This window comes from Triplophysa dalaica, chromosome 5 (assembly GCF_015846415.1).
Source record: "Triplophysa dalaica isolate WHDGS20190420 chromosome 5, ASM1584641v1, whole genome shotgun sequence".
In the NCBI taxonomy this organism is placed as follows: Eukaryota; Metazoa; Chordata; class Actinopteri; order Cypriniformes; family Nemacheilidae; genus Triplophysa; species Triplophysa dalaica.
This window is the reverse complement of record NC_079546.1, coordinates 24,623,097-24,638,310: the sequence shown is the minus strand read 5'-3', so window position 1 is coordinate 24,638,310 and position 15,214 is coordinate 24,623,097. Positions and strand designations below refer to the sequence as shown.

Here is a 15,214-nt window from a genome sequence, read left to right as displayed (position 1 = left end):
CTCAGGCTGTACCCTGCCAAGTGACATCACGTCAGTTGGATGATGACGAGGACTCGACACCCAAGGACGTTTCTGTGGATAACAACTGGGAGAGCCAAAACAACATACTTCAGTCTTCAGAAACACCAGACTCACAGCCCCTCTCACTACACACTTTCTCCCTCTCTACCACATCATCTCTTTTGAGATTCTCAGAGAAAATGGAGGAACTAGTATTTGCTGGATAAAAAATCTCCCACTCTATTGTCGCGAGTCCAAAGGTTTCAACTAAAAAGCAACGGGCCCCACAACCACCAAAGCCTCTGGGTCAACCTCAAAAAGCTCTCCAGCCTCTGCCACAACGCCACGGATCACAAAAACCCCCATCTGCTGGAGATGGAGTAAACAAGACTGCAAAGAGCACTGGTGACTGATATGAATTGGGTCCCTGCTATGATAGCAGCAACAATCTCAAATATTTACAGAACAAGTGGGAACCCAGTGTTCCTTTGGTTTTCCCTATATCTGTCCTGATAAGTGAACGCAAAGCTAAAGCCCTTTCCAGTCATATGGCAAAGCTATCTAATCTAATACCTTTAAGACGTCATCCTGAGAATGACAGGGGTAAAAAACCTAAAACAGTTCCTATTCAATTAGCACTTTTAAACATCCGTTCACTAAAAAACAAATCCTTTTTGGTCAATGACCTCATCACCAGTAACAAACTGGACTTAATGTTTCTAAATGAAACTTGGTTAGATGATAGTTGTAGTGCTACAATCCTCAATGAATCAGCCCCCCCAAACTGTACTTTTATAAATGTTTGCAGAGCTGTTAGGAGAGGTGGAGGAATAGCTGCTCTATTTAAAGATCTCTTTGACTGCAAGCAAATTTTACTTGGTGACTACCTGTCCTTTGAATACTTGAGTATTGCTTTAAAAGGTGCACCACGCATTCTGTTTACAATTATTTACAGACCTCCCAAATACTCCCCAGTCTTTGTTGATGATTTTTCAGAACTGCTATCAGCTATTTCCTCAGAATTTGACTGCTTTGTTATTGCTGGAGATTTTAATATTCATGTAGACAAGACAGAAAACAACACTGCAAATGAACTTTTAAATGTTTTAAACACTTTTGATCTGATCCAGCATGTACACGATCCCACACACAATCGTGGACACACTCTGGATCTGCTCATTAGCAAAGGTCTAAACATTTCATCCACTATTATTAGAGATGTGGCACTGTCTGATTATTTCTGTATTTTCTATGATTTATCAATAAGTCCTACCACTGAAGATAGACCCGTCTCTATAAAAAAAGAGATTCATAAATGAGAACACCAGTGAGCTATTTATGAATGCTATGTCTTTGTCACCAAGTATATCTGCAGACTCTATGGATGTTCTCCTCGATAGCTTTAATGCACAAGTCAAAAATGCTATCTATGCCATTGCTCCAGTTAAGGTCAAGGCGATCACTGGCAGGCGTAAAGCACCCTGGAGAAACACACCAGAAGTACAAAGCATGAAAAGAACATGCGGAAAGGCTGAGCGTATGTGCCAGACTTGAAGTTCACTATAACATCTATACAGACAGTCTGCATGCCTTCAATGTTGACTTAGGCAAAGCTAGACAAACTTTTATCTCTAACATTATAAACTCCAAAATTAATAACACTCGCACTATTTTTGCAACTGTAGAGAGACTAACAGATCCCCCTAGTCAAGTTCCAAGGGAAATGCTGTCTGATGACAAATGCAATGAGTTTGATCTTTTAAAGGAAAAAAGTTGCAGTAATATCAGAATGGAAATCAGCAAAGCTCCAAGCGGCACTTCGGTCAGTCTGACTTCAATACATCAGAAATTAGTAACTTTGTCTGAATTTCAGACAATTGATCTCAAAACCCTGGAGGAAACGCTACAGCATCTTAAGGCATCAACTTGCAGCCTTGACACACTTCCCACATCCTTTTTCAAAAGAGTGTTTAACTGTTTGGAAACAGATCTCCTAAAAATAGTTAATACCTCACTGCTCTCAGGAACTCCCAGAGTCCCTAAAAAATGCAGTTGTCAAACCTCTTCTAAAAAAGGGCAATCTAGACAAAACCTTACTGTCTAACCACAGACCAATATCAAACCTTCCTTTTATAGGCAAGATCATTGAAAAGGTTGTCTTCAATCAGCTGACCATATTCTTGAACTTAAATGGCTACCTGGACAATTATCAGTCTGGTTTCCGTCAGCATCATAGCACAGAGACAGTGCTCATAAAGATAATTAATGATATTCCATTGAATTCTGATTCAGGCAAAATATCAGTTCTGGTTTTACAAGATCTCAGTGCTGCTTTTGACACAGTAGATCACACCATACTCCTACATAGACTGAAAGCTGGGTAGGGCTTTCTGGATTGGTACTAAATATGCTCCCACTTGGCCAAATAATCAAAAAGTACCAAATTGCCTACCACAGCTATGCAGACGATACTCAGATCTATCTAGCCCTCTGTTACGTCCGTGAGTTGTGTTGGTTGTGTTTTTGTTGTTCTCTCTGTGTTATTAGTACAGATGTCATATGGGCCGTGAACCCACCTGTTCCCACATTCCTTTGGATGATGTCACCGCCCGATCCTTCAATCAGCGATCGCTACAGTACTTAAAAGGAACCCTTGTGACTACTTGAAGGGGGAAGAGGAGGCTGTCGTGAAGACGCGGTCTTTGTGATTTGTGCTGCTATGTTGTTTGTTTGTCAGATTAAAATCTGATTGGGAGAGAAGTGGACAGAAAGAACGTCACGTGACCTACATTCTGTCAAACACGTAGGATACGAGTCTTATTTCACTAAAAGTATTATTTCACTAGTTTAGGAGCGGGTGCCATCCAATGTTAGTTTTCTTCAGTACTTTTGGTTAGTGAGTATAGTTTAGTTAAGACATCGTTGATGTTGAAGATTTGTTATTTTGTGTTAGTGACTATTTTTGTTTGGGTTTTGGTTAATTAGTTTAGAGGGATTTTTGTAAGAATTAGAATTGTTTTGTTTCTTTCTTTGATTTAGCACCGCTCACGTCCCTTCTTTCCATTTACCTATTTATATGTTAAACAAATATGATTGTCAATAAACCACTTTATTTTTACTAAACATTTTGCCTTATTCCCCCCACTTGATGCACAACAAGGTATTTTTATTGACCAAACTGTTACGGTCCCTATCTCCTAGACATATGGGGGCGTAACACCTTCTCACCCAATGACTACAGACCTATTGACTCTCTTTGCCAATGCATTGATGAATTTAACAGCTGGATGTGTCAAAACTTTCTTCAGTTAAATAAAAACAAAACTGAAGTCATTGTTTTTGGTAACAAGGATGAACCTAACAAGGTAAACACATACCTTGACTTAAGAGGTCTAAAGACACAAAGTAAGGTAAAAAATCTTGGGGTCATTTTGGAGTCTGACCTTAGTTTCAGCAGTCATGTCAAAGCAATAAGCAAATCAGCCTACTACCATCTCAGAAACATAGCCAGAATCAGATGTTATGTCTCAAGCCAAGATTTAGAGAAACTAGTCCATGCTTTCATCACCAGCAGGGTGGATTACTGTAATGGACTCCTTACAGGTCTTCCCAAAAAGACCATCAGACACCTGCAGCTCATACAGAACGCTGCTACCAGGATTCTGACCAGAACCAAAAAATCTGAGCATATCACTCCAATCCTCAGGTCCTTACACTGGTTACCAGTTACTTATAGAATCAACTGCAAAGTATTATTAATTGTCTATAAATCACTCAATGGTCTAGGACCTAAATACATCTCAGATATGCTCATTGAATATAAACCAAACAGACTTCTCAGATCATCAGGATCAACTCAGTTTAGCGAGTCAGCGTTTAGTCATTACGCCACCCGTAGCTGGAATCTGCTTCCAGAAGACATCAGACGTTCACCAACAGAAGCTTCTTTTAAATCCAGATTAAAAACACACTTATTTAGCTGTGCATTCACAACCTGAGCACTGTGCTGCTTTACATCAACGGCACTTCTGTTTCTAATTTATTTTGCTTTTTATATATACTCACATTTTTAATCAATTTTATTGCTGTTTTATTGTTTCCTAAAATCTAAAGTATTTGGGATTTTAAATTATTTGCATTATAAAGATACGTCTTATTTCTTTGTCAATCATATTATGTAAAGCACTTTGAATTGCCCTTGTGTATGAAGTCTGCTATATAAATAAACTTGCCTTGGTGCTCATTACTATTGTCTTGGTGTTAATTAAATGTGTGACGCCTAAAAGCTTCTTTCTAATTTTTCTAGTTTTCTTACCAATGATTGTAAATCTGGGGCCGTATTCACAAAGAATTTTAAGGCTAAACGTAGGTCCTAACTGGTGAATTTAGGAGCAACAGCTAAAAATAATGGACGTGTCACTCCCAACTTTAGGACTTTAGGATTTTTTTCACTAAGAGTAATTAACAAAGCATTTTAGCCCTAAAAGTAGCACCTGAGTCTGGGACAGCTTAAAAGAAGTCGAGAGGACTCCTAACTCACTAAGACCTATTCACAAAGGATCTTAAAATGGCCGTGCGGCGCAGTGTATTGGAGACACTTAATGACACGGAGTTAATACAAAGATACCGCCTTAACCGTGAGGGAATACTGATTGTTGTGGATCTTGTGAGGGATGCAATAACAGCGCCAACTATTCGCAACAACCCAATCAGGGCCGAATTGAAATGTTTGACAACACTTCGCTACCTAGCAACGGGAAAAATGCAATTGTGTAATGCCGACGATCTAGCGATATCCCAGCCATGGGTAAGCAGATCCATCCACCAAACCATCAATGCACTCTGTAGACCCCATATTATTCGACAGTTCATAAGTTTTCCTTTGGACATTCGCCAACTCTAGAGAAACAAAGCCAGCTTTATGGATATTGCCGGTGTGCCCAGAGTGGTCGGTACTATAGACTGAACCCATATTAAACTAATTGCACCACCTCAGGATGAGGACGTGTTTGTGAATAGAAAGAAAACCCACTCTATCAATACCCAGATTGTGTTCGATGCAAACTTCACAATTCCCGGTTTGGTTGCAAAGTGGCCCGGATCCACTCATGACTCGATGGTATTGATGGAAAGTGGTCTGAGGCAACTGTTTGAGAGACATCATTTGTATCCCTGTAAGTCGTGGCTCCTTACACCTTACCTCCGTCCACAAGTGGGACCACAGTTAAATTACAATAGGTAAGTGCACATGTTGGCTATATTATTTAGATGCAATAATTCAATAGCATGACCACAATGTCAAAGCTTTTTAAAAATTATAATGGTGGCTCTTGGTGTTGTTGGTTAAATCAATAATGTTTACTGTTCCTTGGTGTATGTTTCAGAGCACACAAGAAGACACGCAGCGTGGTGGAAAGGGGGATTGGACAGCTAAAGCGACGTTTCCACGTTTTACATAGTGAAATTCGCCTTAGTCCAGAGAAGACGAGAAAAGTGATCACTGTGTATGCGCTTCTTCACAACCTGTGCCGGCAAAGGAACATACCACAGACAGAAGATGGTGATGAGTTTGACGATGATGATGATGATAATGATGATGAACACAGAGAATTTGTTGATGAAGTGGAACAATGTGGACTGGCATTCAGGGATCACTTTGTCTATACACACTTAAGGTAAATAATCACATATGCACAAATGAGTAAAGACACATTTTTGCTAAATTTAAGTGTGTATATTCCCTTTGCATTTTTGCAATCTTTAGAGTGTAATATTCAGACTTTTGCATCAAGAACCCTTTTCTGCCTTTTTAACACACGCATTTCCATTTTCATCTTCTTTTCTTTCAGGGGTGATGGCTTTGCACCAGCAGCAGGACTGAGGGGAGAGGCAGGTGATGGGATTGTGGAAGAGGAAGCTGGAAGAGGTGCAGTAAGAGGAAGAGGTGCAGTAAGAGGAAGAGGTGCAGGAAGAGGTGCTGGAAGAGGAAAATTACTTGCATCTGAAGGACCTGGGTTTCCATTTGGCCTGTAAATTATAGCCTGTTAAACCACTTATAATTTGTGAACAGTTTTTTGTGTGTGTGGGTGGTTTGCACATAATGATATTTTATGTTCTTCATTAAATATCACCAAAAATGTAAGTATTGCAATCATTTCATAAACATAGCCTACCCCTCTATTTCCATTAGCAGCTGCATTGACGGATCAGTTGCACCCTCAAGGCCCATTATGCTGGTGTCTGACCCAATGACACTATACACCACCGATGCAATGTGGCTCAGTGGCTTAGGTGCTGATCCTCCTCCTTAACACATACATGGAAAGTTTCACCAACTCAAAAGCATTGCCTACATAACACTTAAAAGCACACTTTAATGTAAGCATATTGTTTATGACATTTGTTTCATAATTCATTACATTCATGGCAAGCAGGACGTTCTTAAAATTACATGAAACAATAATGATATTATTTATTTAATACTATATGCCTACCTGTTGCCATGTTTGCCCGTTTAAAGGCTGCAATCTCAACCCTCGACTGTGATTGTAGCGCATACCACCGCCTCTCGCAGTCGTCTGTGGTCCGCGCCACAAGCGGGAATGCTGCATTGATCTGCAAACAAATCCTCTCACGCTTAGTTTTGCTTGATATCCCAGTGCCGAATTTCCCTTTTATTATGTTTTTTTTTCCAGCACCAACTGGGCAAGCAGCAGTAACTGATCCTGCGTCCAGTTGGGCTTTCTTTTACGTTTTGGCGAGTTCATAATCCACCGTCATTCAACTTTTACATTACTTCAATAGGAGCAACATTTCATTGCTTTATGTAGTCTATTAAGGCTAATAGGATGTCAATTAACCCAGCAACAGTTAATGCAAGTGTCGTTTTTCATTATTAGGCATGTGGCGGTTTTCATTAAGGTATTAAGCTACCTTGATTTATTTTAATTTAATTCCTGACTTTTCTATCTGTCTCTGCCTTTTTAGAATTACACTTCACTTGGGCCTGCACAAACATGTCATTATACAGTATATGCAATTCGATGAAATTACAATTATTATTATTTTGTGTAATGTAGGACACAGAGATATTTAGATGTCGTGATTCCATGATTTGGTGCGTCTGTGTTATGTTTCCGCATGATGGCCCTGTCATCTAACAACCAATCACCGTGATCATTGCGAGGAAGCTCGTGCCTGAGAATTGACGTCATCCATAGCAACAAAGACTCACTCTTAGTTTAGGAGTTGTCATTTTTCCTTAGTAAAAGTAGGTCTGAAAGGCGTTGTGAATAACTTTTAAGAGAAAACTCCTAGCTAAAATATTTTAGTGCGATTTAGGAGTACTCCTAGTGGTAAGATAAAATGCTTTGTGAATACGGCCCCTGATCAGCTTCCTTTCACTGACAGACCATATATGGGCTACCAAAATAAAATAGAAATTGAATAAGTAGACCATTATACTAATACAGACGTGTAATATAATGTATACAGGTCTGTACTCAAACAACACATTTGTAGACAATGCTCTTTATAAGCAGACTGCTTTACAAAAGTGATTTACAGCTTTACAGTATGCACAAGAGCGGGAACAATTCAATTCAAGTTTATTTGTATAGCGCTTTTCACAATGTGTATTGTTTCAAAGCAGCTTTACAGGGGCAAACAGAAAAAACACAGCACAGTGCATGGTATTTATACAATGAGTAAGATCATTCTAATAATTGATATCTAATTAATAAATGCAGTCTCCCGGTGAGCAGGCCAACACTGCCCTGCTGTGGCAAGGAACCCAAACTCCAATGATTGATTAATGGAGAAAAAAACCTCGTGAGAAACCAGGCTCAACCGGGAGGGCCAGATCCCCTCTGACGTGTCATAGCTGCACTCAAACTGGTGACATGTGATTTTAGTTTAGCATTTAATACCAAATATTGTAGTTTCAGCATTAATAAGACAAATAGTCCGTCTTTGCTCTTGGTTGGGGGTGCATTGGTCTGAGCTGCGATGGTCCGATGGTCATATTTCTCTTGGCTGGTGGTGGAATTGCCTTAGATGGAGCTGGGATGGTCAGTCAGTCTGCAGCTGTATCTGGCGTAATCTCAAATTGGGGATGGGCATCTGTCGGTCGCCTGGACATGGTGGAACTTCTTCCTACCTCGGGATGGGCATCCCCAGGCAGAGGCGGAAAGAGAATAAAGAGAATAATTAGCGTAGCTGCTGTTCATTAACTATGCATTAAGTGAAAGCTTGGCTGAAAAGATGTGTCTCTAATCTAGATTTAAATTGGGAGAGTGTGTCTGACCCTCGAATAGTATCAGGAAGGCTATTCCAGAGTTTAGGTGCTACGTATGAGAAAGCTCGTCCCCCTTTGGTGGATTTTGTTATTCTAGGTGTTGTCAAAAGTCCTAAGTTTTGAGATCTTAGAGAGCGTGATGGGTTGTAACGTGATAAAAGCTCGGTTAAGTAAGTAGGTGCTAAACCGTTCAGGGCTTTGTAAGTAATTAAAATAATTTTAAAATCAATACGATACTTAATGGGTAGCCAGTGGAGCGATGATAAAACTGGGGTTATGTGATCGTATTTTCTTGACTTAGTAAGAACTCTGCCAGCTGCATTCTGAACTAACTGCAGTTTGTTTATTGATGATACAGGACAACCACTAAGTAGAGCATTACAATAGTCAAGTCCTGAGGTCACAAATGCATGAATAAGCTTTTCTGCGTCTGCAACACATAAACTATTTCGTAATTTGGCAACATTTCTAAGGTGGAAGAAGGCTGTTTTTGTGATATTTGAGATGTGATTTTTAAATGACAGGTTGCCGTCTAATATAACGCCTAGGTCTTTAACTGTATTTGTTGGAGTAACAGTGCAGCTTTCAATTTGCAGGATGTAATCGGAGATATTCGGTTTACTTGGTTTTGGTGCTATAAGTAATATTTCTGTTTTGCTAGAGTTTAAAAGTAGGAAATTACTAGTCATCCAATGTTTTATGTCCTCGATGCACTCTCAACTCAACTCAACTCAACTTTATTTATATAGCGCTTTTTACAATTTTCATTGTTACAAAGCAGCTGTACATGAGACATATTGAATACAAGTATGAATTCTAAAGCAGCCCCCCCGGCCAGGCAGATAGTGCAAAATAATATGCAAACGGTGGTGAGGAACCCAAAATGTTGTCGGTTTGGATGTTGCAATAATTTTAATTAAATCTTCCTGATTTATAGGAGAAAAACACTCTAGCTTTTCTTTTTGGGTGACGGTTGAAACTAATTCTTCCGACACACTTGGAGGTTTGGTTTTAGCTATGCTGTCTGGTTTTTTTTCTATTTTCTCAGTAAAAAACTTCATGAATTCATTGCTAACAAGGTTAGGTGGAGTACCCAGGTCAGGTGGAGTCTGTTTGTTTGTTAATTTAGCAATTGTACTAAATAAAAACCTTGGATTGTTTTTGTTATTTTCTATGAGGTTACGGAAGTGTTCGGCTTTTGCTGCTTTTAGTGCCTTTTTGTAAACAGCTTGCACTCTCTTTCCATGCAATTTTAAAGACCTCTAATTGGGTTTGTTTCCATTTTCGCTCAAGTTTACGCGTTTCTCTTTTTAGGGCCAAAAAAATATATGTTCTATGGATAATCAAACCTCTTGACATTTGGAAAAATAAAAATTTAGCACAAAAAAACATTTGCAGCACTGTTGGCCACCCCCACTAGAGATCTGCGCGGGACAGATTTTTTAATCCTGATCCCGCAGGAATCTGTCCCAATCCCCCCGCATTAAATAAACTGTATCATGTCCTGCTCCTGACCGCAATAATCACGATTTGTGTAGTCTATATTATTGTTTTCCACTTGTTTCATTTGAAGAAATAAACATAGAATTACTTTTTTATTATGCTACTAATTTGTCTTTAAAATGTGTTTTGCATGTTTTATAAAATATAAATCCACCAGACCACTATAAAAAGTGAACTTTGTGTCAGTTTTTGAACACATATCTATTGATATGGTGTTTTCCCACGTGTTTCACATTAAGAAATGAAAACAAAAATCAGCAAAATTACTGTTTTCATGCTATTAGTTTGTCGTTACTGAAATATGCATTTTGAACAATCGTTTTACAAAACATAGCCTACATTTAGGTCCTATTACTGACTCAGTTTGGGTGTCGCTGTTTTATAAAGCATGTGAACTCCATTTATTGCTAAACAGTTCGGGGACGTTAGTTCGTCCAAACGTTGTACACAACGTGATGCTATATTAGTGAGAAGGCAGTCGGCCACGTCTGCATTACAGTGAACTCTTAATGTTCCCGACCACGGCAGAACTAGAGACCCACTTTCTACTCGAAGTCATTGGTTGCATCTTTGAACGGCTTCAAAAATGTCACCAGGGTTCTAAGTGTGTTCTTGTTAATGCACACTACTTTGTCATACTGTCTATTTTCCATCAGGATTGTTGCAATGTCATCATACTGTTGAAGCACAGAATCTAGCATTTCAAAATTAGAATTTCATCTCGTCTCCACTGACTGCTTTAAAGACTTACTCAGTTTGGCTTGAAGACCGGAAAGTTTGAAGTAGGTAACTAGTTTTTTAACGTCTTTCAGAAGGCGATCAATTTCGGGTGTTTCATCCTCATACTGGAGAGAATGACTCTGAAACAATGACATTGAGTACATGGGCGCTGCAGTTTAATCTCCTGAAGACACGTAGAGCGGCCACCATGTCAACTCCTCTATCTGTGTAAACACTTTTTTTTGAGACTTTGAAATAAAAACGCACAAATGTTTTCCCCAATCTTTGAAATATCTGCATCGATCGGGGCTGCAAAGAGCACCCTTGACACAAAGTTGTAGTTTGCGTTTATGACGCATGAAGTATGAAGTTTTGCGTTAAAGTTCCCAACTTATACCGCTGTACGGAAGTACTTTGATACATTTGTTGCAACTCACAAATGAAAGGTGCTTGAATCTGTTGACATCTGTAGCATTTATAGATTTATCTGTTGCGTCGTGCTCAGCCATTGTGTAGCCTACCTCCGCATGTACACCTGTTAGAATGATTTCTTCACCGACAAACTCCCATTCACAGTATAATCAAAATGTACAGATAATATAAAAAAATAAGCGTATTGGCTAAGTACTCCAACACATCAAACGATAGGTCCTAGTTTAAAAACAATCCATTAAAACTGCAGCCTCACGTTTCCAAGCAGTATCTCCAAACAGAGGGACTTCTTGATTTACTTGTTGAAGGTCAAAATATTGATGAACATTTGCTTTCTGGAGACATTTGGAAGTTGCAAATTGAGAGTGATGTGGTTGTTGGCATTGGACATGGAAGAGGTGTAGCACCACAGATGTTTGTGTCAGATGAGGAGGAGACTCATGGGTGTGTTAAATGTTTCTGATACCAGATTGTCATGAATAGTAACTGTTCATGATTGTGGTGTTTTAGTAACAAATGTTGGTTTTGAATTTCAAAAGCTGTATTTATTAATGTAGTTAAAAGAATACTTGTGAGTTTTACAATTAGGTTGTGTGTATTGAGTAGCTTTTATTTGTGTTGTATCCTCTTCTGAAAGCACTACAATTATTAAGAAAAGTCATTTTTGTATTCTATGGAAAATGTTATTCTATGCATGTATTCTTTTTTAATGCAGAAGGTTTACTTAACAGGCAGATGATTCTTTTTATAATAGTTTGTGACAGTGTTCAAGAAAACAAAGTCTTATTTTAGTTTGGTAGTAGTGCAAGATTTATTATTATTATTATTAATACATAGCGTCATCTTTGTTCTCTCTCTCTCTCTTATATTTAAAGTGTTCTTAAAATAAAATTTCTTACAATCGGTTGTTTTATTTCATTGTTAAATATATTTTCTTTGACAGAGTTTAGATTGAATACTGTGGTTAGACCTTTAGGCTGTCTGTCCGGTTTCATCTCTAGTCGTCACAGATAGAACTATTATAAATAACTGACATTTGATTACATTACATTGTGTCTTTTGACTGAATTAATAGATAAGAACAAATGAGTGTTTGATTTTTCTGGTTTTAATGATATAATGAGTTTATAATGTTTGTGAACCTTTGTAAACGATTTCATTTTTTATTTTACGAGCCAAGGAGGGTTTTATTCTATTAATAAATGTTATAACAGTTCAATCATTTTATTGTAAAGGTATTAAGAATGCATTTGAACACTTTTAGTCAATATGGTTTAGTGTGTTTATTTAGCTTTAATGGGCCTTGTAATGGTTAAAGCAGCAGATAGACACACTTTTACATTTCTTCATTTGACAGTCACTTTTTCAACAAGCTAAACAATACTGTTAGTCTACAAGGCCATGATTCAACAATTTAAACAATTCTTTGCGGAATCTTCCATGATATTTAACCTTATCTTTCTTTAAATCATTGAACTCTCATATATCGCGCTATATTTGGAATAATAAACACCAGAGGGTTGGACTTTATAAACCTCGAGGGGGTCTTTCATTGCCCATTTTTCAGTTTTATTTCTGGTCAGCTCAATGTATTTCCAAGATTTATGCTTTATTGGAGGAAGACTTTTGTAAAAACAATAGCAACAAATGATTCAAATCATTTTTAGGAACTCGTAGATGACTTCTAGTGTATTTGTCGTGCTTAAAGATACACAGCTTAGAGCTGATGTCTGTAGTCACAGGACATATGTGACCCAGTCTGAGAAACTCATGCAATTGAGAAACAAAGTTTGAAGTTCAAAGTAAATGATTCATTCAATAAACATAAACAATATCAATATTATATAATATATGATTGTATAATGACTGTGATATATAATGATGAGTGTATAATAAAAGAGTTGTGTCAGTGTATTTAAGTGCTGAAGTACAAAATCTTCTGATTGTGTACAGCTGCTGCTCATCATCATCATCAGATCTTCTGTGTTCTCATTGGTGAAGGAAGAACTGATGACGTCACACATTCATTTACTCATTAAACTGGACATTGGAGAGCAGCTGTGTCTCATACAAACACTATTAGATTGAAGCTTTATATGGACACCTCATAGCACATGTCTGGTTCTTCTGAGAGCACATCATTCAACCAGAATATATAAGTTGTTCCTCTGTGTCAGAATACCTCACAAACAGCTTAAGAAAGTAAACTGTGGGAATATGTGATTTCAGTAGTGTCATAAAACACATGAGCAGTGGGGTAGAAATGAGAGTTACAAGGTTTCACCATTATGAACTTTTTCCAAAATCAGTATCTAACATAAGTATATTTTCTTATTTCACTGTATGCCAACACATATAATGAAGTCATTTTGTATTTATTTCTATCAAATGGTCACTCGGTTCACTTCTAATAAAGAAACTCTGAGAATTGAGAAGATATACTTGTAGAGAACTAAAGCAGAAGGTGGGCTGGGTCTGTCTCATCATCCAACATTAAAGGAGGAATATCCATCGTATGTCATAAATGATCACAGATAGAGTTTAAAGTTCTGGGGTTAAAGCAAAAACCAATCCTGAGCCTGAACTTTCTTTATGCAGGGTTATGAGAGTAGACACATACGCAGGATTATTGGTCAATCAAAAAAGAACATTTAAACATTATTTCCCTTGAAACTAACTAGTGACGTGCTGTTTTTGAGCTTCTCAGACAGAGCTTTCATAAACTTTCATGTGTATGGATCACAGAATGACTCTAGAGAAGTGGGGTGAAATTATAACCCACTAAACCATAGTTTTAATGCATTTAGGATGTGTAAAAACATATATCTTAGTATATCAAATTCATCATAATAAAAATCCTTATTTTTAAAAAGAAAACATAAGAGTATCGAGGGTGGGATTTTGAGAGCAAAATAAAGTGAGCAGATCTATGATGATTTTGTACTCCACTAAACTGTTTTGTGCTCTGGTAGTAATTTAATCATTAGTTTCATAGATATTAATGATGATGATTCGGCAGAAGTCAGATCCACACACATAGAAATGAGATCACAGCTGGTCAAAGCAGGTTAACATAAATTAATCCTCAAAAAAGCAAAAGTGATCACCTTTATGAGCTTGTTTTTTATGATGAGTGAAGGCAGATTTATTTTCCATTTTAAACTCCCACTGGCAAATCTTGCACTACAAACTGTGAAACGATATAAATTCTTATTAAATCTACAAAAGTTACGGAGTCCTGAGTGAGTGCTTCTCTTTTCATTTGTTTGAGTCATGTCAACCACACAGAATAGCAGGAGCCTGATGTCACTAATGTATTGACATCTGATTTCTTTCTCAACTTTTTACTCACTTCAGACATAATAGACCATGTTTATGACTTAACTCTGAGTTATGTGAAATAATAGAAATCGATCTTTGATCTCTTTATCGCATTTAGCACGAGCAGAAGTGGAAGAGAAGGTCTAGTTGGATGATTTGAAGAAACATCACAAAGTTATTGTTCTTTGTTACAGTAACCAATCTGTGTATATCATATTTGTAATGGACTTAAAAGCTGCCGCCCGCTTAGACTTTATAAACTTTCTCTCCATCCTGCTGACTGTTCGCTTGCTAACGTACTCTCCAACATGACATCTCCACTCCGGCAATCAAGACCAACCCTATTTAATTCTGATGGACTAGTAATGTTGTTTGGTTGAGAGTGATAGCCGTGTTTCTCCTAAGGACTCGTCCAGTTTGCGCTTGGTCCAGGTAACCTGTTGTTGATATCCCGATGTAACAGAATGTGCTAGAGTTTTTAATTTCAAATTCATTGAAGGACTTGGCCTTTTGCAACGGCACGGATGAAAGCAGTGGGCTGCTGGCTGACGGCTGAACAGGTATGGAAGCAATAGGCCCACGCCTCGTCAAGGTATGAACCTTGGATTGGTATGATGGAAGACTGAGAAGAAGACGGACGTTGGATGTCAACATTGATATCTGCCTCTTGCACCGGCCCGGATGAAACCAGTTAGCTGCTGTCTGATGAGAGGGAAGCCGCACGTCTTGTCAAGTTAAACGTCGCGCCAGGAGACAAAAACATTTTCCAAACGTCAGCTTTAATTGCTGTTAACCTTGAAAGCACGGCCTCTAATTTCCCTTCCCCAGTGACCATTCTGTTGACCACCGATTCCTCCATGGCCTTTACTTGGACCTCAACCTTCTGTAGGGCGGTTTTAGAGTTTTCCTCCAGCATCTGAAGGTCGCACTGGAGCTGTCTGT

General features: G+C 38.2%; 1 protein-coding gene across 1 annotated transcript; it reads right to left on the bottom strand.

Annotated features, from left to right (window-relative positions):
• Positions 1–5,774: 5,774 nt before the first annotated feature.
• LOC130420445 (translation initiation factor IF-2-like) lies at positions 5,775–6,549 on the bottom strand. The gene is made up of 3 exons (XM_056747732.1): positions 6,495–6,549; positions 6,174–6,306; positions 5,775–6,027 (listed from the first exon to the last, which is right to left on the bottom strand). The coding sequence occupies exons 1-3, from the start codon at positions 6,502–6,504 to the stop codon at positions 5,775–5,777; spliced, it is 396 nt and encodes a 131-aa protein (XP_056603710.1). The 5' UTR covers positions 6,505–6,549.
• Between the last annotated feature and the right edge of the window lie 8,665 nt (positions 6,550–15,214).